The 27435-nt window shown below is 37.4% G+C and overlaps 1 protein-coding gene across 9 annotated transcripts in view; it reads right to left on the reverse strand.

Annotated features, from left to right (window-relative positions):
* Positions 1 to 3199: 3199 nt before the first annotated feature.
* Rasal2 (RAS protein activator like 2) overlaps positions 3200 to 27435 on the reverse strand; it is a 261335-nt gene continuing 237099 nt past the window's right edge. For 2 of the 9 annotated variants that reach the window (XM_090340365.1, XM_090340371.1), the window contains exons 12-19: positions 24943 to 25144; positions 22444 to 22643; positions 20858 to 21719; positions 13760 to 13894; positions 10287 to 10489; positions 9176 to 9263; positions 7189 to 7219; positions 3200 to 4112 (exon numbers count right to left, since the gene is read on the reverse strand). In XM_090340365.1, coding sequence (XP_090196491.1) covers positions 3970 to 4112; positions 7189 to 7219; positions 9176 to 9263; positions 10287 to 10489; positions 13760 to 13894; positions 20858 to 21719; positions 22444 to 22643; positions 24943 to 25144 — 1864 coding nt within the window. In that variant the 3' untranslated portion in view covers positions 3200 to 3969. Of the gene's footprint in view, positions 4113 to 4155; positions 4351 to 7188; positions 7220 to 9175; positions 9264 to 10286; positions 10490 to 13759; positions 13895 to 20857; positions 21720 to 22443; positions 22644 to 24942; positions 25145 to 27435 lie in introns of those variants that run through there. The other 7 variants (XM_090340366.1, XM_090340372.1, XM_090340364.1 and 4 more) reach the window with 5 other exon arrangements.

Genomic DNA, 27435 nt, shown 5'->3' on the forward strand with positions numbered 1-27435 from the left:
AAAATCTACTTAAAAATTCAACCCCTCAACATCTCTTGCATTTTAGAAAGTAATATAGGTTCTCTCAATTGGTACACTGGTAGAAAAATAAAGTATCCTAGGTAAGGAGTAGGAGTTAGCTATTTATTGCTGGGGCCAACAGAGAATTTCATTGCTAGACTTATAGAGAAGAAAGCCCTTCTGGATTTCATGTCTAGAGGACATGAAAACGCAGGGAGGCTGTAGGAATGGCTAGGGACCAGTAATGAGTCTAATCTAGTGTCAAGCATAGGCTTAATGGAGCAGGACTGATGAGACTGAGGTCATTCTGAGAAGGGTTGCCTCCGCAGCTCAGTCCCATAACCAGCCGTTGCAGCAACTTCCAGAACTGAGTTAACTAGAACTAAATCAGATTGGAAGCAAAACAAGTAATGCAAACTCACTTGTTGGCCACAATGGTTTTCTTCTGGGATTTCCAAACAACTCTGCTTCCAATCTGGTGTGCCTTTGAGGGCACAGTAAGAGTCAGGGTCTATAGGACCACTGATCCATAAACAAAGGCTGTGGCTACAGTAAGTTCTTGAAAGGTCTTACTTCTAAAGTCAAATGCTTATAGCAGTTCTCAACAGAAAATCTGACTACTTTACTGTCTAACTCTACCTCAGGGAAGAGTAGAGGCTAATTGTGATCAACGTGATATCAAATGGAAAAAAGCAAAAGCTATAGCAGAATGATTACCCAATTATGCCACAATGTCTTTAGCAAGGTAAAGGAGGTACTGAATCAGGACATTGGTGGTAATAAATTGACAGTGCTCAGGTGCTTGTCTCAGTTACCTAGTTATAAGGGCCCATCTGTTATGGCCTTTACTGAAGAGACTCACGGAATAATGATGGCCTGTAATTTTTTGGGGGGCTTTAGTTTGGATTGCTTCAGCGATGTAGCTCTTTTCCTGTATCCTACTACTACATTGTCCTTGTTAGTGGGAACATCTGGTTACCATCTAGATATATGAATATAACCAGAATGACAAATTGCATTCACTTCTGGTCTTTTCTCATCTTACCATGTGATGATACATTGAGAGAAACAGGGTGTATAGTTTCTCTTCAACCATGTAGCCTACAAAGTTTTTTGGGGGGGCTGAAAAAAGCCATTACATAACACCTCCATACCATAATCACTTGTTGCTGCCTTTTTCATACTTAAAAGATGTTTAGCAATTGCACCATTCTCTAAATACTCAGTAAGGAATTTGAGGGTGATGATCAAGATATATTGCATTCGTAAACTTCTTTGTACAGTTACTTAACTGATAATTTGAATAGGAGTAATCTCAAAGGAAAATCTAAACTTTGAAATCAGGGAAGAACTTTGAACTTTCATCTAACTTTATTACTGTTTTACCTGGTTTCTCTTCGTGCAAGAAAACCTGGCAGTACAGGGCCTCAAAATCTGTTCAAATGTTTTGGGCATTTAATCTTTGAATGGAGACTGGCATCTAAAGAGGTTCCACAATGTGAACAAAATATACTGCATTCATCAAAGCATACTTGATTTTTTCTGTTCTGTCCAAACTCCAACATAATTTTTTGAAAAATCAGTTTTGTGTAATGGACAACCTCAATAGAAGACACTATTTTGCATACTTATGGACAATTCTCTTACCAGAGTTTCTGTGGCACAACTATTTTTTGACTGGAGGTTAAACTCAGGCCTGGGTGCTGTCCCTGAGCTTTTTTTGCTCTACCACTGAAGCCACAGCTCCACTTCCAGCTTTTTGGTGGTTTATTAGAGATAAGAGTCTCATGGACTTTCCTATCCATGCTAGCTTCAAATCTCAATCTCAGATCTCGGCCTAAGAGGCCTGGGTAGCTAGGATTATATGTATGCCTGGCAACTGAAGAATTTTTGAAGAGTGAATTAAACACTGCTAGAGTTAAGAGTAAGCCATAAACAAGAACACATCTTCTCATATACTCCCTTCACTCAATGCAAGATATTTCAGAATTGGTGATCTTTTTTCCTATTAAGTGATTCTGACCACAGTGCGTCCTAACTCCGGAAGGATAAGGTAAGACATTATTGAATAATTTCTAAGGGTTAAGAAAATACTCAAAAGCTAAAATGCCTACGTATGAAGTATTCAGTTTTAACAATACACTCTTACTTTAGATCTCTATCTAGCATAAATTGACTTTTAAAAACTATTTTAAAAGGTTGTAAGGGGTGCTATGGGGAGATTGGTGAAATGCAACACAAAGATCCCCCAAGAGAGGGCACAGCATAAAGAGTTGGAATGAAAGCCTGGGGGTAAAGAGGTGGGCTTGGGGTCTGCCTGGGCTTCACACAAAAGAAGGTACTATACATGTTTTCCTGTTTCCTCATAAATATTTGGTTATGTAGAAACACTCACTCCATGTATATGGATCCTTTAGGTCTCCTCCCCCGCCTTCCTTTTTCCTTTATAAAAAACTATAGTTAAACATTGACTTATTTGTGGAACATTGTTGCTTTCTTATTATGAAATTGCTTAGATTTTGCCAAAAGGGATTCAAGGCCCTTTTAATAGTGTATCTGTATACCAGGCAACATAGAAGGCATGAACATTTCTTATTTGTGCAATAATATGTACATATGTGTAAATATATGCATATATATCTGTATATACATATGTTTGATAGGTAACTTTCCATACACCAGGTAATCAAGGTTGCAGGCCAGATGACATTTCAAATCTTTGGAAAGAAAAAGGACATCCTTTCTCACTTTTCTGACTTTTTTGTTCCTTATAAGCCATGGATGACCAATGCTTAAACTGTGACATTCTGATGTTTTAGTGTTGGATTTTCTTTCTAAATTTTTCTAAAGCGTAAGGAAGAGGAATAAGCAGCAATTTAAAAATTAAAGATGGTAACAAATTACCCTGCTTATACACTTGCTAGTACAATGGATATAATTTTTATCCCAACCAAAAATCATAATTGAAAAAACTGTAGTAGGAAATATTGATGATTCCTGCTCTGTTGTGGTTAGCCCTTTTCTGTGTGAAAGAAAGGGTGTTGATTGCAGATGGCTTATGAACAGAGTGTTTGAAAAACCTTTCCGGGGAGAAGAAACCCTGTTGGTACAGAAGACTCCCGCCATGGGGAGGAAAGGGCAGTACACATGTGAAGAGGAAGATGGTTTATAGACACACAAATGTTTATATTGTATCAACTTGAGAGAGGAAAAAGAATACCCTTTATTACAACAGGAGTAAAAATAAAAAAGCCCATATCTAAAACAGCAAATTCCCATCTGCTGTAGACAGAGGAAATAAACATTGTCAGGAGTTCAATAGAGGTCACTCCTAAAGTCCAGTTTTATTTGTGTCCTATAAAACAGTGAATCTTGAAGTCAGATTAGCTGTCTGATCAGAATCAGTCTAGGCTGATCAGTGGATAAATTATTGTCATAAACAGATCTTGGTATTTGCAAGGGGACTAGAGTAGGGCTTTTAAACTGGCAGATGAATCCCTGAAAAAACTCATGTCCTATTGCACTCTATGTGCTTCTATCACATAGACACTTGGTCTCTACCTTCTGAACCAATAGGTCCATTTCTCACTCACACATAGTTCCTATGCTTCCTCCACTAACAACTGCAGTGCTTTCAACAAGAGGAAAACAATAATAAAAATAGTAATAATTAAAAAGGTAATCTACATTATTAACGTCCTTTTGGTATATTACAATGGTATCTTCTGTACATGGCCCAGAACTAAGTTCCCTATGTACATAGAGACATGGAAGTCTTTGCCTGCCCTGAAAGACAAGGTTCCTTTCTTCATTTAAAGAGCTTCTCACTACATTGCCATTTTGAAGTAGCAACATTCTGTAAACCTGGAGGGACTGGGTAAAGGGATGGGGCTAGGAGCGTGTGTCAGTTTCCTTCTGTCTCCTTCCACAGTCTGTATTCAAGTCTGTCAGCAGCTGCTGTTTTTGAATTCACCATTCTCCGTGATGGAAAGCTTGGTGGGGTTGGTGGGGGAGATACCATTGCGGACCTGCATGCTGTACCGCTCCTTCACTTGGGTCAGTGCACTCATCAGTCTCGTGTTGGCAGAATCCAGGGACACGATCCGTTTTTCCTACAACACACCAGTTATGGCTTTATTCAAACTGTTCTTAGGAAATGACATCCTTTCTTTACTGAATGATTAACCCAATATTTTCTCTCACACAGTATACATGGTGCTTCCCGAACAAATGGAACGTCTCTGCCTCTTTCTGCACACTGGTTAGGTTCAGCTTTCTCTCTTCTCTTCTATTTGTTTTTTCCTGTTTCTTTTTGACACAGTAGAAGCAATAATCTCTTGGGATAGTAGGCTATTTTGTAAAAAAATGACACCATGTGTTACACTTCAGACTTTACAACAGAGGTGTCATGCTGCCTATTAAGTGCTTTCCTGCTACCCACCCACCTTGTCTTAAAAAGCATGGAAATTAGGTGGCAAAGAAAGAAGCACCAGAGGTTTCATTTCACAGAAGAGTGTGCATGTGCTCTATGGGTTCTTGCCCTCAAAGGAGAGCATAACAGTCACATTGTGCTCAACATTAAAAACAATACATGGTGGCAGTTTAAAATCACCAACCAGGTGAGGATGCAAGAGCAGGAGGAGATAAGAGCAGCCAGAAGCTCAGACCAAGGAATTATTTGAATATGGGAGGGAGGTGTGGCCAAAAGGGATGCTATAAACATAACACATGAGAACAAACAGAACACAGGCTCCTAGACCCATTCCAGCTCAGAATTACTCCAGGAAAGCTGTCTGATGAGGAAAATATTTTCATTTTGACATTTGAGTCTTTGAAAAAAATGTTTTAGAATATTTTGGGATTGTTGTACACACACACACACACACACACACACACTTGTGCTTGTGCATTTATTTCTTCCTTTTTCCCAGTGGAAAAAGGGCAACAAAATTTAAAGGAAATATAGAAATTATTACCAGTTTCACAGAGCTTAGGAGAAATCTGTGGGGCGTGTGTGTGTGTGTGTGTGTGTGTGTGTGTGTGTGTGTGTGTGTGTGTGTGTGTGTGTGTGTGTGTGTGTGTGTGTGTGTGTATGTGATGGTACTCAGGGAATAGAGTCGTTCCTGTTCCTTAACAGTTTTGCTCAAGGATGGAGTTCTACCACTTGAGCCATAGCTCTTCTTCTGGCTTTTTGGTGGTTAACTGGAACTAGGAGTCTTACTGACTTTCTTTGCCCAAGCTGGCTTGGAAATGTGACCCTCAGACCTCAGCCTCCGGAGTAGCTAAGCCAATAGGCATGAATTATCTATAGCCCATGAAGTTCATACTTAACAGAAAATAAGTATGCAGAGAGAAAAGTATTCTTTACTTAGGCTCATGAAACTGAAAATACTCTATGATAAACAACCCTAAAGTAAAAAAGAAGCTTTTCTGTCAGTTTCCTACCAGGCAAAAGCTGGTAGGTTTCGTCATGGGAAAGGCAGAGGAGGGTAGGAAGGATAGGGATTGAGACTGCTTTTTGCTGTGAAAGCAGAAGCTATAAAAGGTCATGAAGTTATACAAGGTCTGCTCCACTGAGACAACATGTCAGGGCTGCTCAGAGTGATGACCACTAGCCTAGAGAAAAATAGGGGTAAACAAAAGCATCAAGTAATGAGTTTCCTTTTGACCTCCTAGTCACTAAGGTTGGGATGGTATCTGTATGAAGCAGGGCTGCTGGCTACAGTTTCAAAAGTGTGAAAGAAAAAAAAAAAACACAAGCAAAAACTATCTCCCCCTCGCTATTATTAAAAAATAAATAAAAAGATTCTCTCAGGTGGTAAAATATACAGAACCAGTCTCAATAACTAATCCCTATTTTTTTTCTTTTGAACTTGGGTTTGAATTCAGAGCTTTGCCCTTACTAGCCAGGGCGTTATACTACTTGAGCCTTGACTCCAGTAGTCTTTAGGCTTGAACTCAGAGCCTTGTATTATTGTTTGGCTTTTTTGCTCATGACTGGCATACTACCACTTGAAACAAACCAAGTCTAGATTTTTATTTTTTGGTGGTAGTACTTGGGATTTGAACTCAGGGCCTTGCCTGTGCTAGGCTGGCACTCTACTCCAGAGCCACACTTCTACATATGCATCATTGGCTATTATTAGGGTAAGGTCTTCCTTCTTGCCTGTATATATAAGATGCAATCCACCTACTTTAGGCTTTTTGTTATTTCTGGGAAGACTGATGTTTTGCCACTGACGTATAGTTTTTCTCACTGGAGATGGAGGCACAGACTTTTTGGCCTGGGCTGGCCTGGAAATTCAATACTCCTGATCTTAGCCTCCCAACCGTAGCTAGGATTACAGGTGTGAACCACTCTCACCCAGCTAGATATTTTAAATTCTAATAGGTTACCAGACAAATAAGATGTTGGTGGTTATCAGATCAAGTATTATGATTTTCTTTATTTAGGAATGATCTCTAAACAGAGTAACTGGTAATCTTTAAATTTAAATGAATGTAGATTTGGTTTTGAACCATTTTTTTTTTTTGCTCAGTAAGTGAAAAATTATACTAGTAAAACTGGTCATTTCTTGAAATAATTCAACAAGAAAAGGTATTTCAGTATTGGTATAAGTTGTAAGACCCAAGACTTAAGAAAATCAGTATTTGGGCCGGGAGTTTGGCCTAGTGGTTGAGTGCTTGCCTAGCATGCACAAAGACCCAGGTTCGATTCCTCGGTACCACATACATAGAAAAAAGCCAGAAGTGGTGCTGAGGCTCAAATGGTAGAGTGCTAGCCTTAAGAAAGTCCAAGGACAGTGCTCAGGCCCTGAGCGCAAGCCCAGGACTGGCAAAAAAAAAAAAAAGAAAATCAGTATTGTCCAAGATTTCATTCCTCAAAATCAAGCACTCACCAAAAAGAAAAAAAAAAATCTAATCTTACAGGTGGAGGAACTCCCTTTGTAGTTTGCTCTAATATCAACCTCTTAAAACAAAAGTTACTCTGAATGTTGTTTGACTGGCAATTGCAAAAGTTGCTCTGACATTTTGATTCTATATGGACTGAAGACAAAGCAATCTAATTCATGCCTGACAGGAAGGATTTCAATAAGGGGAGCGGCAGGAGCTGGAATGTGTAGGAGGCCAGTGTACTAGGCCAGGGCTGGGAACTGCTCAGCTAGAGAACGGACAGGGTTTACTTGCCTGTTTGAATAATTTCATTTCCATTTATGACCTGTAATTTAACACAGTGGAGATATCACTTGCGATAGTAACTAAGCAGCCCTTTGCTCCTGATCGGAGGAAGCCTTTCTCTGTTCTCCATCTGAGTTATTACATAGAATGATCCTGAGAGTCACTATGTCTCTTATGCTTGGGGAAAAAGGTGGCTCATTTTAAAAAGTGCCCTCAGTACCATCATTAGGATTCCCATATAGGATGTACAAGGTCCAGTCCTGGTGGTTCTGCCACTCAACCTTTGAATGCCCATCTATGCACAGTTCTATTTTAGGCTGATACAAGTCTGCACCTGGCAGCATAAACAGACTCCAAGAAAATGGGAACCTTTTTTCCTTTTTTTTTTTTTTTAATGGGAGTACAGATGGCAGTTAAGAGATGAAAACCATTCACAGCACCTGAGTATCAGTATTTTGGAAAGTCACAGTACTAGACAACTCTAACACACAACTGGTAACTGTGTTCATTTCAGATTTCTTTTCCTCTTACTATCATTGGTACCAAGGCATTTGGGATAATTGCTTATCTATGGTAGAGCAAGATGGTCTTGTCTGTTACCCTTCACTCACTCATCTTGGGGACACCTAAAACCTAAAAAGTTTTTTTAAACAACCAAATGAAAGGCTACAATAAATTTTTCTTTAGATTATTAGAAGTACAAAATATGCAGAATCTATAGAGTTCAAATATTGGGGGAGTTGTGCTTATGCAAGAGCTTCTAAGTCTACTATCTTGCAGGACAGTATACCTATGCATCATTTTCCTTATGGCTACATTATCAGCCTGATTCCCAATTCCTTCAAAACATAACTTCAGCCCACGATGATCCTTTAAGTAAACTAGATTGTTATATGCATGCTTAAGAACAGTGGGATTTGTATTTGGTTATTTGAAATTGGACAGGGAAGGGGGGAAAACAAGATGAGGGGTGGGGATGGGGGGCAGAAATGGGGACCAAGACATGAGAAAGGGTATCAATGTATGTGAATTAATGCACCTTCTATCTGGCAAATATAATGTAACCTTTCTATTAATTACAATAAAAATACATTAAAAAAAGAATAGTGGGAACTCCAACATATACTGACTATTGACTGATGTGTAGAGAAAGAAAACATTTATATCAGGTCCTCTAACTTTTATTTTACAACTTAAGGATAAGAAATGTGACCATGGTTGGTTATACTTAGAGGCAGGACACATTTAGTGGTTAGACAAGTCACTATTGTCACTACATTTGCTTTCTGCTATTTTTTTCACTTTAAGAAATAAACGAATATTTTGAATTGGTAAAATGCAAAAGTATTAGAAGCAGTTATTGCTTCCTGGGTTTAGTGTAAGGAAATCTTGGTAGCTATCACTTCACTGGTGACAAGGGCATAAACTCTCATAAACAGAGGTCTAGGTTCTGATTTTATCATCCTTTCCTTAGAAAGTTCTATCTGAGGAGAATCTCTGAGCACAGCATCCACAAAGAAGGGCAGCCAAGCACATTCCAAGCAGCAATGCTAAATCCTAACTGAAAAGAATAACAAGGAAAGGTATCCTCTATAGTGTTCTTTCCCCTGAAATTCCTCTTCTGTCTGGGATTACAGGTTGATGGCAGTGAACGTGACTGACAAGACCGTGAGCAGTACAGCCAGGCAATGGTCAGTGGAGGTCATAAGCCAGACACATGCAGTGCACTTTTCATGATTATCTCCTTGGAGACTGTCCTCTTTTCCAAAAGGAAAGAAGTAAGCTCTATCATGCACTTGTCAAATTACTGTACTAAATATTAACAGAACTGTCAGTAAAAGAAAAAATAATGGAAATCATGTAGAAGGCTCAATGTAAAAAAGATAATGTTAAAAATTCTGTAGTCTCATTTTCTAGTACCTGTCTTGCCATTTGCAAAGATGGGAATTCAGAAAGTAACACTATGATGGGTTTACTAGATCTAGTGCTTGCTTACCTGTGCATCAATGATTTTCTGTTTTGCATCAATAACTGCTTGCATTTCTGCATGATCCTTCTTCAATTCTTCTTCCACAGCCATTAGCCTAGAGTGTGGCAGGAAGACAACATTTTCAAAGAAGGGTTAGGATATGTAGAGAACAAGAAACCGAAAATTCATTGTTCAAGATTTCTACTCTTTCCCAATGGAAAGACTGCAATCATCTTTTCCTTCCTTCCACCTTGGAGAAAAACACTTAAGGTTGATTTCCATGAACTTAATGTTCTTTGGAGCAGTAGTCTAATGATCATTTCCTCCCTTCCCTATCAGCTCTTTTTCTCAGTAAACTTACGTCATCTTAAAATATTAAACCAACAAAATCATCCTCTCTCAGTGTCAAGTTATATGGTATCCACTGTCCTGTCTCTTTCAGTATTATGGACAAGTGCCTCTAATAGTAGACAGTATTTCTGTCTTCTGTTATATGACTTGTCCAAAACCTATTGGTTATGAGTATAAATTCTGGGACCTGACTGCATGGGTTCCAATCTTAATATACTACTATGTGATGCTGGACAAAAGAATTGATGAATTTATTTCTAGGGGATTTTTTTGTTTGTAAAATGACAATGATAATAATGCCTATCTCAGAGGTTGAAATCAAGATAAAATTAATATTTGTAAAGTGCTTATAAAAGTGCTTGGCCCATAATGAATGCTATTAAATATATGTAGTAAACCTGACTTCACCCTTATTATCCCCTTTTTGGCATCACTCTCTTGTGCCTAAATACAACCAGTGAGACTCCTTTCAGTGTTTTTGGATTTGTTTTGAAAAACTGAGCCTTGGATGTTGGATACTTAGAACTTTTAAACCTAGTTGTCTTCTTAAAACTTCAAAGGAGACTATAGCCTTCCTTTTTCCTAATTGCTATGGTTAAAGAAAAAGCATATGTTTATCTTCATGGGAGGTATACTAGTTCCCATTTTTTTAGGATACTTAAAGAGACAGTCTTCACATTTGTATGTATAAGTGAAGATGGCTTTTGAGGTCATTCCTTTAAGCATGTTTGGATCATCTTCCCATGAGATGAGGTAGACCACTTGTTACAAAAGGTGGTCCTCTAACCTGCTGATAATGCTTTTCATCTGGCTATCCTTCTCTTCCTGTTGCCTGCGCAGCCTCTCTTCACTGTCCTCTAGCCTGGCCTTGTATTCCAGTAGCAGCTTCTGCATCTGTTGTTCTTGCACTAGCAACCGACGCTCATATTCTTCCAGCCGTCGACTGGATACTCTCAGACGTTCCTTCAGTTTACTAATTTCTTGTTCATACTACAACAAAGGAAAAGAAGTACAAGTGACAAGAATTACATTCATTTTAAAATTGGTAATTTACTTAACAAAAAGAACCCTAGGCAATGGATACGGTCTGAGCTAAAGTCAAATTTAAATCTTTCTAAAGTCAAATTTAAATCTTAACTTGGCATCCCAAATTCTACAGATTTATGTACTTCTCTCTACATTAAATTATCAGTTGCTGCAAGCCACATCCAATATGTGATAAGTGTCAGAGATGAAAAAAAATTAAAAAAGATCAAGCACTTAGAAACCTGATAAAAGACTTGAGTCAAAAGCCAGCTGTCTAGAAGAGAAGAGATTTATGCATGATCATCTGTACTGTGGGTTTCCTGACATATCTTGGGCTCATCAGACTGCCATTCCTTCTATTAGAATAAGTTCTTTAAAGAACAAGAAACATTTCTATATTGCTAAACCCTAAATCAGTAATAGAATCTCATGGCTAAGTAGGATATTATTGTTCTCTAACTACAAATGAGCAAAATATTCAGGCCACAAGCACTAAACAAAGGTCAACATGCTTTTTAGTGTTCATTAATGTCATTTCTTGGTTAATTTTCAGGATAGAGCTCGTCTGTTCAATATTCTATACTTGCTATAATATATGTGTGTATTCTCACTGAGAAGCCCTATAAATATTCAGTAATTCAAGAAGTCAGTAATCAATTGGTTGTATGGTATTTTCTTATACTGAGGTTGCTGTGGATGGGGTGTTACAACGGAATGTCAAACTTTTAGGTAAGACGAGAAACATAAGTTACATTCCTTAGTTGATGATAATTCTGTATGGCACTTTGTAAAATAAAATATTATCTCATTTAGTTGGTGCTCAAATAACCAGCTATTATTCCGATATCATAGTTATAAATTATATTTATTAACCAAGAAAGTGAAAGATGAGAATTTTTATGGCAGTTCTGAAGTGCTAGACTGCATTAATAAAAATATTTTAAGACTATGCTAGTAAGAAGTTAATTGTCTATTCTTAAATGTGCCATGCTATGTGTGACATTAAGATATTGCCTGATAATCCTTGTCAGCTAGCTAGCCAGCTTCCTTCTTTTTTCCCTCCCTCCTTCTTTCTTTCCTTTCTCCCATCCATCCTTCCTTCCATCTCTTTATTCTTTTCTTTTGCTTAAAAGACAATCATTTGTTTATTTTCTCACAGTTCTGGAGACTTAGAAGACAGATGTCAGCGTTCTAGGTCAGCTCCCTCCTAGCTTAACTTCTTACTAGTCCTTACATGGCAGCAAGAGTAAACAACAATGGGACATTTCTAGCATCTCTTCTTAGAAGAACATTAACCCCATTGACCTAATGTAAACCTAGTTACCTACCAAAGGCTCTATCTACAAAGAATCATTATCAGGGCAACTCTTACAGATTTTCACTAACAACAGGCAAATGTTGCTCCATAATTTTAATTAAGAGGTGAATAAAATATAATATCTGGAGGAAATATACTTAATCTGGCTTTACTTTATTCAAAGTAATTAGTGGGGGAAACTATTTGGAGAAATGACATTGATCAAGATGCACTGTACTCATAAAATGCCAATTTTTCTTTTTTAAAAATTATTATTAAGTAGTTGACAAAGGAATTACATTTCCATAGGTCAGGTGTTACATTACCATAGGTCAGGTTATGAATACAATGCTTCTTGGTCAATGTCACCTCTTCCATTTCTCCTGATATCCCTACCCTCAAGTTGCATAGTTCATTTTTTACATAATGTACATTGACTAGTGACTGCATTCGCTCATGCTTTATTTCTCCATTCATGCTTTCCCATCTTTGCCTCCCCACCCACCAAAAAACATTTCACTTCCTGGTATTCATTTTGATAAACAGTACATTAGTTATTTAGGTGAGTTATACCGTTAGATCTTCCTTTAAGTTTAAGTATACCATCCTTTAGTCTATTTGCTTGTGTATATATGCTAGGATATTAGGTATATACACAGGTGTGTGTATATATGCAATTTTTTTTTTTTGCCAGGCACTGTCCTTGGACACATTTTGCTCAAGGCTATCACTCTGGCACTTGAGCCACAGTGACACTTCTGGCTTTTTCTGAGTATGTGGTATGGAGGAATGGAACCGGGGCTTTGTGCATGGTAGATGAGCACTCTACCACCAGGTTACGCTCCCCACCCCACATATACAAATTTTATTATATGCGTTTATATTTTAGATCTAGATTTCCCATGTGAGAGAAAATAAGCACTATTTGCCTCTCTGAGCTTAGCTTTACAAAAAACAAAACAAAACAAAACCCTTGACTCAGGAGCCTGATGTTGAAGGATTTAGAGTTTGAATCAAGCCTAAGTTACAAAAACATCCCTGTTTCAAAGACCAAAAATAAAGCTGGCACGGTGATTCAGATCTGCAAATCCTTGGGAGACAAGGGTAGGAAGATCATAGTCACCACTGGTTGGGGCAAAAACACAAGATTGTAAAATAGTGAGTGAGTTCAATCCTCAGTACCAAAACCCAAATGTAACTAAAACCCAAACAAGAAAACCTCTTAAAGAATTATATGTAGAGATATACATATTTACTTATAAAAGGCAAACAGCTGGCTTTTGATGTTCATGCCTATAATAACTATACAGGAGGCTGAGATCTAAGGATTAGTTTGAAGTCAGCATAGGCAGGAAAGTCTATGAGACTTTAACTCCAATAAACTACCAAAGAGATTGAAGTGGATCTGTGGCTCAAGTGGCAGAATTCTAGACTTGAGCAAAAAAGCTAAGGACAATGCCCAGACCCTGAGGTCAAGTCCAGGCCTGGCCAGCCTCACAGCTCCCTATCAATACCAAGGGCAAAACTAAACAAAACAAACAACCCCCTCCCCAACTCCCCAAAAAACAACCACCAAGCAAACTATTATCAAGATATAGAAATAAGTTTTATCCTAAGGTAATTTTTTTTTTTGTGGTCACTTATGGGGCTTGAACTCTGGGCCTGGGCGCTATCTCTGAGCTCTTCAGCTCAAGGCTACTGACCTACTGCTGAGCCTGGGTGTTGTCCCTGAGCTCTTCAGCTCAAGGCTACATCCTACCCCTTAAGCCACAGCGCCACTTCTAGTTTTCTAGTGGTTAATTGGAGATAAGAGTCTCAAGGTCTTTTGTGCTCAGCTGGCTTTGAACCCTGATCCTCAGATCTCAGCCTTCTGATAACACTTTAGGTGGTCTATCAGTTGTGAGGGCAGTAGTTCAATTCAAGAGACTAGATTCTACCTTCTCAGCATGCTTGGCTTCATCTGGATTCTGCTCAGATTCTTCCACATCCTCTTCATACTGCCCATTGTTCAGAACCCAAGCTGCTGTCCTTTCTACTGGGGACATTGTGGCAGAGTCCACAGGTGAATGAACCTATGTCAGAAACAACTGTTAGCATTTCCCCAAACAGATCACTCATTCATTATGCTTCACAAAGACAGCTATTATAAGAAGATGTAACTGATGTCTCAAGTTTCCTAATAATGCTTTCAGTAATTTCTCAGTGTTGTAAATCTTTATAGGAGCTAACTTATCTACTGAAATTAAGATAACTTGGTGGTGACTGTTCAGATGAGAAAGTATTTATTGAATCCAGAGGTAATCATGAACCAAGTGAACGAATTGATTAATGTTAAATAAATCCATAATGTACGACCACTTACGTATTAGACTGTCTGATATTTAGTTTAAGAACAAATGATAGGTTTTTTTTTTGTTGTTTTTTTGTTTTTTTTTTTGGTCAGCTGTGGGGCTTAACCTCCAGGGTGCTGTCTTTTTCCTCAAGGCTAGTAACTCTACCACTTTGAGCCACAGTGCCACTTCTGGTTTTCTGGTGGTTAGTTAGAGATAAGAGTCTCATGGACTTTCCTGTCTGCATTGGCTTTGAATCTTATTCCTCAGATCTCATCCTTCTGAGTAACTAGGATTACAGGTGTGAGCCACTAGCACCTGGCTTAACAGTGATTTCTTAATGAAGACCACTTACAAATCCATACTTAGGCCAGAAAGTTTCTTGATGAATATAGAATCAAAATGATGGATACTGGGTAGTGCATGGCATATAAGAATACCAAGATAAATTGCCCCTTTCTAATAGAGATATACAAAATGTTAAGAATCCTGGCATGAAACTGAAATTGAGGGAAGGAATGATACTATGCAAAAAGAAATGTACTCTACATGACACCTGTAACTGTAACCCCTCTGTGCATCACCTTTATAATACAATAAAACTATAAAAAAGGGCTGGGAGTGTGGCTTAATGGTGCAGTGCTTGCATGAAGCCCTGGATTCAATTTCTCAGTACCACATAAACTGAAAAAAGCCAGAAGTGGTGCTGAGGCTCCAGTGGTAGAGTGCTAGCCTTGAGGAAAAGAAGCTCAGGGACAGTGCCCAGTCCTTGAGTTCAAGCTCCAGGAAAGGAAACAAAACAAAACAAACAAAAACAAAACAGACAAACAAGAGCATCAACAAAAGCAACTTAGAGTAATCTAATCTTTAACTATGGAGTGAAAAGATGCAGAAACAAGGTTTGTTTTATTTCACTGGTTGATTTTGCTAGCTGACATATCTTCAGGAGGACTGTCATCCAATGCATGATGAGAAATTGCACAATGGAAAATGGCATTTCAAGTCTATATCTATTTTACTGTCTGACTCTTATTCTTAGTTATTTCCTACTATATCTGAGCACTCTGCCTGGTAGGCAGTAGGTAGTCAAAATAACAAGAAAAAGTTTGGGCCGGGAGTTTGGCCTAGTGGTTAAAGTGCTTGCCTAGCATGCATGAAGACCCAGGTTCGATTCCTTGGTACCACATACATAGAAAAAAGCCAGAAGTGGTGCTGAGGCTCAAGTGGTAGAGCTCTAGCCTTGAGAAAGTCCAAGGACAGTGCTCAGGCCCTGAGCTCAAGCCCAGGACTGCCAAAAAAAAAAAAAAAAAAAACAAGAAAAAGTTTAACAAAAAAAATTCAAAACAACCTTAACTTCCTTCTACTCATGATAAAGCCTTCAAAAATTATGAAGACTGGAGAGTAATATTAAGTAAATCACAAGTAGGTACTGTGCCATACAGAAAGAAATTAAAGGCAACTTTTAGTTTTGGAAAAAACCCCATATAGTGTATATGTATATAATATGCCAGTACTGGGGCCTGAACTTGGTCTGGGCCCTGTCCCCTTAGCCTTTTCACTCAAAGTTGGTGTTCTGCCACTTGTGCTACAGCTACATTTCTGGCTTGTTGGTGGGCAATTGGAGGTAAGAATCTCAGAAGATGTTTTTTTTTTTTTTTTTTTTTTTTCCCAGCCTAGCTTTGGACCATAGTTCTCAAGATATAAGCCTCCTAAGGCTATATTTTATATTTTGGCTTTACATGTGCTTGCCTTATTTCTCAATTTGATGATCATTTTAGTACAGTTTTTTGAGTGTTAGTGACTACTTTAATACACTAAAAAATATAACAAATATTTAATATACTATGGGTTCTCTTAAAAATTTATTACTAAAGTAGAATTTATCACTAAGAGACTGCCTGTCTTCTAGTCCTTTGCAAGCAGCAAGGCTTTTCCTCAATACATAGCAAAAACTATTTCCAAAAAATTATTATCTCCAGATTCTACTCAAATAAATTGAGGAACAAGGTTGGTAAGTGGTTTGGATTCCATTTTGTTTAACGACAGCCTTTGGAAGAGAATTTATATCCTTTGGCTTTCAGAAGGATAGTTATAGAAAATGGAGGATTAAAAAAAAACAAAAGAAGCAGTAATTTCCATCAGGAATAGCTCCTTTTGAAATAAAGCTGCAAAGGGTTTCCCTGAGAACAGTAATAAAGCTGTAGGGTAAAAGGGCCTGACAGCATTTCCACTGATACTATAATTAGTAGTATCATGCAGGGACAATAGAGCACAGGTCAATAGGCTTAATATTTATTAGGTATAAATAGGACTTGTTAGTTTCAATTACTTCATAGCTTGAAATAAATTCTAAATCATGAATAATACTTCTGGTAACAGAGGCTGACTAAATTAGTAATAAAATGCTAAGAGTTCTTGAGGGAGTTTTCAGAAGAAGGTTCAACAAGTCCAATGTAAAACTGTACCACTATCCTAATGGATGACCTTGTCAATTGCTTATTTATTATTATTATTTTTTGCCAGTCCTGACTTGAACTCAGGGCTTGAGCACTGTCCTTGGGCTTTCTCAAGGCTGGCACTCTACCACTTGAGCCACAGCACCACTTCTAGCTTTTTCTAAGTATGTGGTACTGATGAATCAAACCCAGGTCTTTGTACATGCTAGGTAGGCACTCTACCACTAATCTAAACTCCCAGCCTTATTATTTTATACTTAACTTTTAAAAATTATATTTTATTATCTTTAAGTAGTTGTACAAAGGACTTGCTATTCAAAAAAGCAGTTTATGAATACAATGTACCTTGATCTATGTCACCCCTGTCAGGATTCTATCTTGTCTCCCCCAATCCATCTTGCTGTTCAATTTTCTTAATTTTGTAGGACATGCATTGAATTTTATGACTGCATTCTCACCCTCCTTCTTCTCTTCATTTGTCTACCCCTCTAACTGTTTCATGGTGCTTATTGTGTTGAACTATGAGTTAGTCTTTCTAAGGAGTTACTCCATTTGAATTCTCCCCTAAATATATTTCGGTTAATACACTTGCATATAATTGCATATGATCCCCAAATGTTTACTTATACATTTATAAATTAATTTTACCTTCCACAGATGAAAGAAAACATGCATTTTGTATCTGTCTGGGCCTGACTTAACATGAGTTGTCCCCCCTCCACATACCAGGTCCTACCATTTCTTTGCAAATGAGGCAGTATTATTCTAAAAGACCTTTTCAAATCTGAATTTCTAATGTTTGGAAATCTGGTAAATCTAAACAGCTTGCATATTAATGATTTACAAAGGCATTTATACAGAGCATATGGTATGTAAAAAGTAAAATAGTGAAGAAAATGAGAAAAAATACAAAGGCCCAAAGGGGTCAAAATATTCAGTCTCTTAAAAGAAAATTCTCTGTAAATTGTTTCACTAAGATTTTATTTCCTTCCTACTATCAGAAGACTGAAGCTAGTTGCACTGCTAACAAAGACCATTCCTTTGTGCTAAGATACAAATAGAATTTCCATGGGACAAAGCCTTTGATAGATGCCTACAGAACAATCCTCATAAAGATATGTATTTTTGGCCAGAGAATAATAAAATTTCAATTAAAGTATAGAAAGGAGTTTATATTAAAATGTGCTGACTTTATAGAACATCAGAGGCTTCATGAAAGAAAAGAAACAGAAATAAAGAAACAGAGGGCCAGTAGTGTGGCCTAGTGGTAGAGTGCTTGCCTAACATGCACAAAGCCCTGGGTTTGATTCCTTGCTACGACATACACAGAAAAGAGCTGGAAGTAGTGCTGTGGCTCTAATGGTGCTAGACTTGAGAAAGCCCAAGGACAGTGCCCAGGCCTGTGTTCAAGCCCCAGGAATGGCAAAACTGTGCTCCTCCCCCAAAGAAAACAGCAAAGGAAGATAAAGAGCTTAACTAAGAAAGAAAAAACAAAAACTTGAGTAGTAAAACTATACACTAATCTATACTTCAACTATTATGATAGTGCCAGGTATATGTACAGAGAGCTATTAAGTCTGTGCTAGGACATCTCACAGTGGTTCTGCCCCACTAAATAGCTATATCTTTGTGTCTATTTATAGGTAGTGATTCCATAACTCATTAATGGCTGTAGCAGAAAAATTAATTTTTAAATTGGATTTTGGAGATGGTATGCATTTCTCAGCTCCCATCTATGTAGGAAGCTTCACATTCATTCATAGAAACTTATGTTCTCTGCTTGTGTAACTGGTCTTATACTTTCCTTTCAGAAATATAAGTGACAACTGGTTCCAGAGGAGCAAACAAAAAAGTATTTAATTTGTAATATCTATAAACAATCAGAGTCATGAGCTTTGGTAATTCAGGACTTCACCATACAGGAGAATGCCCAGGTAGAATAAGGAAAAAAAAGTAATTTTCCTATTCTTTTCAGTGTTAGACCCAGTCAATTTTCTGAAAAGTAGTAAGGCCTTTCCTCTGTTCCATCCCTGCCAAACTGATATTCTTCTCTACTTCCTATCTCATTCTCAGTGTCTTCCTTCTGACTTAAGCCCTCAGATGGACATTTGCTTTCATACTGTATTCCCTCTCTAAAACTACTAATCTTCCCTGTCTTCTTCCAATAAAAATGTAACTCTCGCGGGGTGCTGGTGCCTCATGCCTGTAATTCTAGCTACTCCAGGAGGCTGACATTTTGATGATTGTGGTTCAAAAGTTCATGAGACTCTTATCTCCATTAACCGCCAGAAAACCAGAAGTGGCTCTATGGGTCAAGTGGCAGAGCGGTAGCCTTAAGCTGAAGAGCTCTAGGACAGCACCCGGGCTCAGAGTTCAAGCCCTATTAAAAAAAAAAAAGTAACTCACTGAAAACATATTAATCAAAGGCTAACATAGAAGCATGTATAGAAACAAAAATACAATAAGGTATCAATGGCTGACAGCCTACTAACAAAAACATTCTTTATTACATATATTTATATGTAAGTATATGTTCATATATAAAAGATATACCTAATCCTAGTATTCAGAAGGGAGAGGCAAGACGATCACAAGTTCAAAGCTAGCTTGTGCGGTACAGTGAGAACTTGTGTCAAAAAATATGTATAGTGGGGGTAGGGAAAGGAAAGTAGGAGAAAAACATGGGAAGGGGTATCAATGTTCAAGAAGTAATATATCCCACTACTTGATGAATGTAATTATAACCCCTCTATACATCACCCCAACAATAAAACACAATTAAAAACACGTACAGTATGTATGCATTTTCTCATTTACTTTAAATAAAAATGGCTACTAAATCAGATGAACTTATGAAATTTGGGGCAACATAACAAAATAAAACTGAAAATTGAAGATTGAAGGTATAAGTTTATTTCCCAGGAAAGAATGACCATGTAGAGGTTCTGCTTAGAACTGCTCTCAGGATCAGCTTAAGTTGGTCATGCTTTTTAATCCTTCATTTCTAAACATTCTGTATATATTCCACTTTTTTTGCAAGTCCTAGGGCTTGAACTCAGGGCATGAACACTGTTGAACACTGTCCTTGGGCTTTCTCAAGTCTAGTGGGTCTGCCACTTGAGCCACAGTTCTACTTTCGGCTTTTTCTATGTATGTGGTACCAACGAATCGAACCCAGGTCTTTGTGCATGCTAAGCAAGCACTCTACCACTAGGCCAAACTCCCAGCCCCTCCACTTTTTTCTTTAAACAACTATGTAATGTAAGAGCAAAGGGTTATGATCAGAGCAGTGTAAAGGCAGAAGCTGTCAAATCAATTAAGCTACTATCTTTAAAAAAATGTACATATGTTAGAGATACATAGGAATTTGTTGCCTTGTATCCTTTTTTTTTTCTTATGGGTTATGAGGCTTGAACTTGGGGCCTGGATACTGTCCCTGAGCTCTTCACCTCAAGGCTACCACTCTACCCCTTGAGCCACAGCCATACTATGGCTATGTGTTCATTTTTTAGTATAAAATGATTTATCATAGAATTCCTTTAATCACAAAATTCCTTAGATCACAAAATTTACTTATAAAATGTAAATAGGTTTTTAATTTTTTTTTTGGTGGGTTGTGGGGCTTGAACTCTGGGCCTGGGCAATGTCCTTGAGCTCTTCAGCTCAAGGCTAGCGATCTACCACTTTGAACCACAGCACCACTTCGGGTTTTCTGGTAGTTAACTGGAGAGGAGTATTACAAACTTTTGTGTCATGCTGCTTTTGAACCATGATCCTCAGATCTCAGCCTCCTGAATAGCTAGGATTACAGGCCTGATCTACTGGTACCCTGTGTAAATAGGTTTAAAAATTCAATTAATGCAAAATTTTTAGGAAGAGCCTTTTTTTGTTGTTAAGGTTAAATTAGATTCATAAGAAGGCAAAATGTGTACTGGAATGACTGATTAAATTTCTGGAAAACAGATAAGAAAAAGTCTGAAAATCTTAAGATTGGTTTGATACTTGGTGGGCTTATCCATGTACCTAGCAATATAAGGGATATGCAACTATTCAGGATACTTGTCAATCACATGTGCTTTTTTTTACCTCTTAATTCCCTTCCTTCCATAGGTGTTGTTTCTTTGTCTAGCCTTTTTCAGAAAAATGCATAGTGAACTTGTTTTTCTCCACAGGGTAAAACTGGGTATACATAGAGAAGCAAGGAAGAAGCTGAACTAAGCAGAAGCCAAACCTCTCACACTCATCCCACCTGCTGTGTCTGCTGTCTCTGGATTGCTCTCACTTTGGGAACAGGGCTCTCTCTGGAAGAAGAGGACTGTTGCCGAGACCGACTCCCATTCTGCACAGGTTCAGCAATCAGGGCTGCAGAAGCCACTGACATGCTGCCGGTGCTACGTAAGGAAGCACTGTGTGGCAGGGACGGAGGGGCTTTGGCTCGGGTACCTAACCCAGCCTGGTCCATTTTTCGGATTTGGGGCTGCCCAGTACTATTTTGTCGTGGCAGAGCAAGAGGTATATGTCTGTCTGGTACAGTGTGCCTCCTGGAGAAGTCTTCACTCTGAGTGCTACGTTTGGTGAAATCTTCCATGCTGCTATTGCTGGGTCCGCTGAGTTTGAAGTCTTCACTGTTACTTTGGCTTCTAGAACTGGCAGTGCTTAGATTCTCCAAACTAGAATCTACAGAGGCCTTTGGCATTGTTGGAATTGGGTTACTGAGGTGATACACAGGATTCTGGAATGACAAGGGCTGGAGACTTCCTGGCTGGCTCAAGGCTGGATGCAGGGGTCTTCTCACTTGGGGTGCACTCTGAGGTGTGCTCTGGGTTTCCCGCAGTTGTTTGATGCTGGCCACCTGAGTAATGGAGAGCTGGCTTCCTGTCAGGCGCATAGGCACATCAAGCATGACAGATGCATGCTCCACCTGAGTGGCATGAGCGTCCTGGAGGTCCATGAGGGAGATGCTTCGCCCATTAGGAAGGCTATTTTCTTTTTCATCCTTTTCTGAATAAGTCATGCTCTGGGAGGAAGCTTGTTGAACTAGTAATAATGTTTTCCCTCGGAAATAGTTGTCTGTATTGTCCTGGCTTGGAGATTTTAGTTTATGCAAATCACTGTGGGAAAGTAAAGGACCTGTAATTACTCTTGGAGTAAACTTACTATTGTTACAACTCTTTAGTTTGCACAAACAGAATTCTTTCAAAGTTTCACAGGCCCAATGTGGAAAATTCAAATTTCTTTAGAAACAGATTTTATCACTATTTTTAGAATAAAATCTAGCATTTTCAGTTTTCTTCTAAAATAGGGTAACACTGCAATGCTACCTCATCACTGTCTTTTTATTAGAATTCCAGTAGTCTCCTACTTAGGTTTCAAACTCTCCCAAGATACTTCAACTAATAATTTGTTCTTCCTAAATATTTAAGAGGAAAAGTTCTAAGTACATAACCAAAGGATCTTTGTTAAAGCACAAATCTTTCCAATCCAGAACACAAAATCTAAGCATCAAAATTGTACCTACTCATCTAACATGGCCAGCTATAAAATGATCTTAACTAAGGCTCTATTAAGTTTTGAATGCTGTACATATGAACACATAAATGACATAAAGCCCTTAATCTTTCATTAACGTGACACAGATTTGTGTACACATTTACTGAATGTAATTTTATCATCCCAGGAAATAAGTTATATTAGATTGTATGAATTATGATAACAGATTTATTTCACATGGTTCTTTCAATTGCTCATTACTGTAAATTTCAAAAAATAAGCAGATTCTTCCCCTAAATCTAAACAATACCTCTTTCTGAGACAATAGTTCAAACTCTCTCATACCTGTCTGTGGGGTCTTCAAAGATTTTCTGCAGTCCAGAAGAGAGGCTTCCACTAACATTTGGACTGGAGTTATGCTCAGTAAAGCGTCTCAGTTGCTGTTGTATTGGTGTAGGATTAGTCAGGGATTTGGTAATATCAGCAAGTACACGAGGAAGAGGCCCCAATTTTGCCACGGTTGCCTGTAGGAAGGAATTTTCACCCTAATTGGATAATAGAATTGTGATATCCATGACAGATTGTTTTTGGGACAATGATGGCCATTGATGGAGGGGTGTAGGTTGGAGGGAAGGATAAGTATTTGCATATGGGAGTGGCAGGTTCATAATGCATTATTATGGAACAGCAGAACCATGGCGTCGAGATGAGTGGAGGAGGCGAACAGGGTGCAGCAGACATTGAGGAAAGAAAGGAAACAGAAATTAGGGTTATGCAAATAAAACTTAAAAGACATGCTCAAAACAACCAAATTATTGCCATTCCAACTAAAATAGGCATGCAAAGCAAGCTAAATCTTTGGGTGGCTAGAAGACTTTAGTGGAAAAGGGGAGGGGAAGTACCAAACATCTTCTAACCAAAAGGACCTTCAAGACCAGATGGTTGGCTAGTATGATGAAACTTCCAAAGCAAAAACAGATGGATGATATGGGAAAAGAAATGCATGCCAACATACAGGGAGGTGCTGCATTCAGGGCTCTAGAGGACTGTAGGGCACATAGTTAGATCATAATGCCATCTGTTATCCTAAACAGTCTTGGGAGCCCTGATTTGAGCCTATTTGTATTTTTTTTTTTTGCTAGCATCTCCCACAACTTTTTTTTAAAATTAATTTATTTTTTATTGTAATTAACAGAAGGGTTACATTATATTCACCAGATAGAAGGTACATTACTTCACAAACATTGATATCCTCTCTCATGACATGGTCCCCATTTCCCTCCTATTTGTAATTTTTTTCAGCAATAAAATCAGGCAATTTTTATAAGATATATTAGATATATTCCTGGTTTCCAAGACCAAATAGAAATAAAAGAAAAAGAATGTTTATATAGCAAAGCTTATTACCCCAAATAAATCAACGCTATCTAACAAGTTAACTAGATGCAGTTATAGTTAGCCAAAAAAGAATATTTTTAAGAAATATTTGCTTTATTCATTTCAATCATATGTTTACTTAGGTAATTCTTAGTCTCAGGAGGTATTATGAGACCCCTCAACTGTTAGGCAGTTTTACATGGCTCCCTTTAGGTCTTCATTAGCTTCTCAAAAACAAATGAACTTTTTAATTTTCTTTTTTTTGTAGTATTAGGGAGTTGAACTCAAGGAAAGTATGTTGACTTATACAGACTCGTCTATACTACCCGAAGGAGTAAAAATGACATCTGAAGAATGTCTTTACGTGTTCAACAATGCTGATTCCTGATTCAAATGTATTTATTTATTTATTTTTGTTGGTCCTGTGGCTTGAACTCAGGGCATAGGTGCTATTACTGAGTTTCTTTGTGCTCAAGGCTAGTGCTCTACCACTTGAGCCACAGTGCCATGTCTGACTTCTTCTGAGTAGTTCCTGATTGTTTCATGGACTTTTCTGCCCGGGCTGGCTTCAAACCATGATCCTCAGATCTCAGCCTTCTGTGTAGCTAGGATTACAGCATTGGTCACCGGTGCCCAGCTACAGGGAATTTACTTTTAACATAGTTAAAATACTACCTAAATTTTAAAATCTAGTATTTCTAAAGGTGAATAACAGGTTCTTATTATTTTATAAATAAAACATTAGTGGATCCACTACAGTTTATGTTCTTTCATGAAAGCTTTGATTTAACACAGGTTTTATTACCTTTCAAACTATTAGGAAAAGGGAGGGAAAAATTCTAATGACAGAAAAATAATTTCAAAAAGCCATTCTAACATACTACAAAACTATTACCGACTAGCAAGTCTGAAATACCAGAAGGGAAAAAAATGACATGTTTTTCCATTTGTTTATTAATCTGATATATAATAAAAATATTTAGAATCTCAAAATAAGTAAGACAATTGAGTTCTATGTTCTTATTTCATATTTGTAGATAAAGAAAGCTTCAGGATTTTCAGATTTCATGTGATTCTTAGAACTAATGATTAGATCAATCTTTCAGCTTTGTATAATAATTGCTTCCCATATGTAAAAAGTTACTAAAACATAATAAACAATACTTTTTAAGTTTGTGACTTTGTTACAAATTATTTGATAAGAATGTAGATATTAATATTTGGTGTTAGTTTCCTAGGCAAATCTGTAGAAACATATTAATTCAGGTAATTATATAAAATATATTAACAATTTCATGGCTTTCTAGAATTTCTTGGTTGTTGATCATCTATTTTACTCAGAAATGATAACCATTTACTTTTCACATAGTTAGGACTCTAATTATTAGAGAGGGTTCTAGATACCCTCTGAAGGTACAATAAAGTTATCTATCTCCCATTTTCTATCATTCTTTCAATCTACGTTACCTTATCCAGTTGGGAAACCACTTCCCACAGTAAGGAATGCAAAACTGAAAGCTCACGGCCAAGATCAATATAACCATCAAAGCCTGGAGTGTTTGAGATGGTATCTGGATTAGAGATCTCCAAAAGGAAGCGCTTCATTCCACTCCATTCATGTTCTAAAAAATCATTCATGAATGCCATGTATTCCTCTTTGTTACCAAACCTGAGGTAAGAGGTGAGAAAATAAGAAAGAAGATATTCCAAGAAAGGTATCATTTTGAATTGACTCTACATTCATGAAAAACGTTTTATACTGAGAATTTTTAAAATTTTTGTACAGAAACTTATGACTTCTATTTCCATAAGTTCTAAACACTAAAACATTTTTTTAATATTTCTTTGATACAGATTGTAAAACTTTGAATAGCTTTCTCTTCTATGTATGGTAAAGCCAAAGATCATGTTTTTCTGGTATTTAAAGCTTTCTATAAGATAACATTTGTTATCCATCAAATTTTCACCACACAAACTACAATTTTTCTAGTTTCTTCAAAATTTCCCAAATACATTACACAAGTTTCCCCTTTAACAATGGTGTATGTTCCAAAACTGCTAAGGGATGCTTGAAATTGTGAATAGCATAGAACCTTTTTTTTCTTATACATATATACCTATGATTAAGTTTCACCTTTTTAAAGGAAGCTCTTTATAACTTCTCTTTGACACATTCATATTGTCAGTATCACTGTACCTATGATTTGGGACTAAGTAAAATAAGGATTACCTCAACATGACCACTGTGATATCTTGACAGCAGACCTGAAATTAAGAACCTACTAAGGAGCCAGTCACATATTCATGGATAGATAGGGATGATACCCATTCTGGGTAGGACTGACCCAGACAGTATGAGATGTCATCACGCTATTCAAAATGACATACAAATTTTAAACTAGTGAACCGCTCATTCCGAAGTATTTCACTTAACAGTTTTAGACGACAGTTGAACATGGGTAAGTTGACCCATGGAATGCCAACCTTGGATAAAGGTACTGTGCTCTTTATTTTCTTCTTCAAGTCTTTGCTCATGCTCTTTATTTCTATTAGGGAAGAATTTCTCTATCTGAATACTACCTATCTCTAGAGCTTAATTTGAATCTATAAAACCTATTCTAAGATAGACTAAAAATCATTTTCATTATAATTAGCTCAGATTTAGCTAAATATGTATTGTGGTATATTGGCCTATACATAGTGCCTACAAAGTTAAAATAGTGTCCTTCTAATAAAACACTATTTACACAAGAAAACAGTTGGCTTCATTGAAGCTCTCATTTATTTCTTCCCTATACAGCTGACAGAAAGTACATCTGTGATCAATTCTGCCAGTGGGAATTCTTGCCCGCTTTTTCCTCAAAATTATTTCCTAAAAAAATTTAAGATTACAATTACTCAGGAAAGAATTGAAAACAATTAAAAAGAAGTGTGTATGTATCCATTCAATTAAAACAAATATTATTTACTATTTACATTTGAGTGCTACTGCTTTCTTCTAATTTTCTTTAAAAAAAAAAGGCCTACAAGAAAGTTGAAAGAATGTACATTGAACACCCATATGCCTTTCATTTACATTAACTGTTAACATTCTGCCAAATTTGCTTTCATTCTCTATATATACACATATCCTTTTTTTCCCTCTGAATCATTTTAAACTAAACTGCAGACTTCACCTCTAAATATCTGGCACTCATTTTTCAAATAAGATTACTCAAATAATCATTGATATTATACTAAAACTTTAAAGCATTATTCATAAATTCTCTTATACAGTCCATATTTTAATTCTGTCTTTAATTGTTCCTTAAATTTTTTTTCTTTGGGCTGGGAGTTTGGCCTAGTGATAGAGTGCTTGCCTAGCATGCACAAAGGCCCGGATTTAATTCCTCAGTACTACATAAATATGGAAGTGGTGCTGTGGCTCAAGTGGTAGGAGCTCTAGCTCAGGCCCTGAGTTCAAGACCCACAACTGGCAAAAAAATTTTTTTTCCCCTTTAAATAGGCCCTGTCTGTGTAGCCATCCTGGCTTAAAACTCATTTCGCAACCCAGGTTGGCCTTGAATTGAGGCCCTGCCTCAGCTTCCTTAGTGCTGGGCATAGAGGTGTATGCCACCATGCCTGACTGCCTAAATAATTTCTATAGTTTTTCCTCTAACTTAAGATCCTCAAAAGTTGTATTTGGCCTCCTTTGGTCATCTATAGCACCCTTCTATTTTTTATATTCATCCTAGCATCTTCTAGGAAGTGGTTAGGCTAGTTAATGGTAACCATAGAATTTGTCTGTTTATTTTTCCCAACTCTTTATTTTTTTCTTTTCAATTCTGGGGAGCTAGGCCAGAATCTTGTACATGCTGGACAAGTACTCTATTACTAAGCTACATACTCAGTCCTTTCTCGATACCTTTATACTTACAAATTCTTGTTTTCATATTGTTAGAACGGTATATGTACCATTTT

This window comes from Megascapheus bottae, chromosome 10 (assembly GCF_031878675.1).
Source record: "Megascapheus bottae isolate mThoBot1 chromosome 10, mThoBot2.hap1, whole genome shotgun sequence".
Taxonomy (NCBI): domain Eukaryota; kingdom Metazoa; phylum Chordata; class Mammalia; order Rodentia; family Geomyidae; genus Megascapheus; species Megascapheus bottae.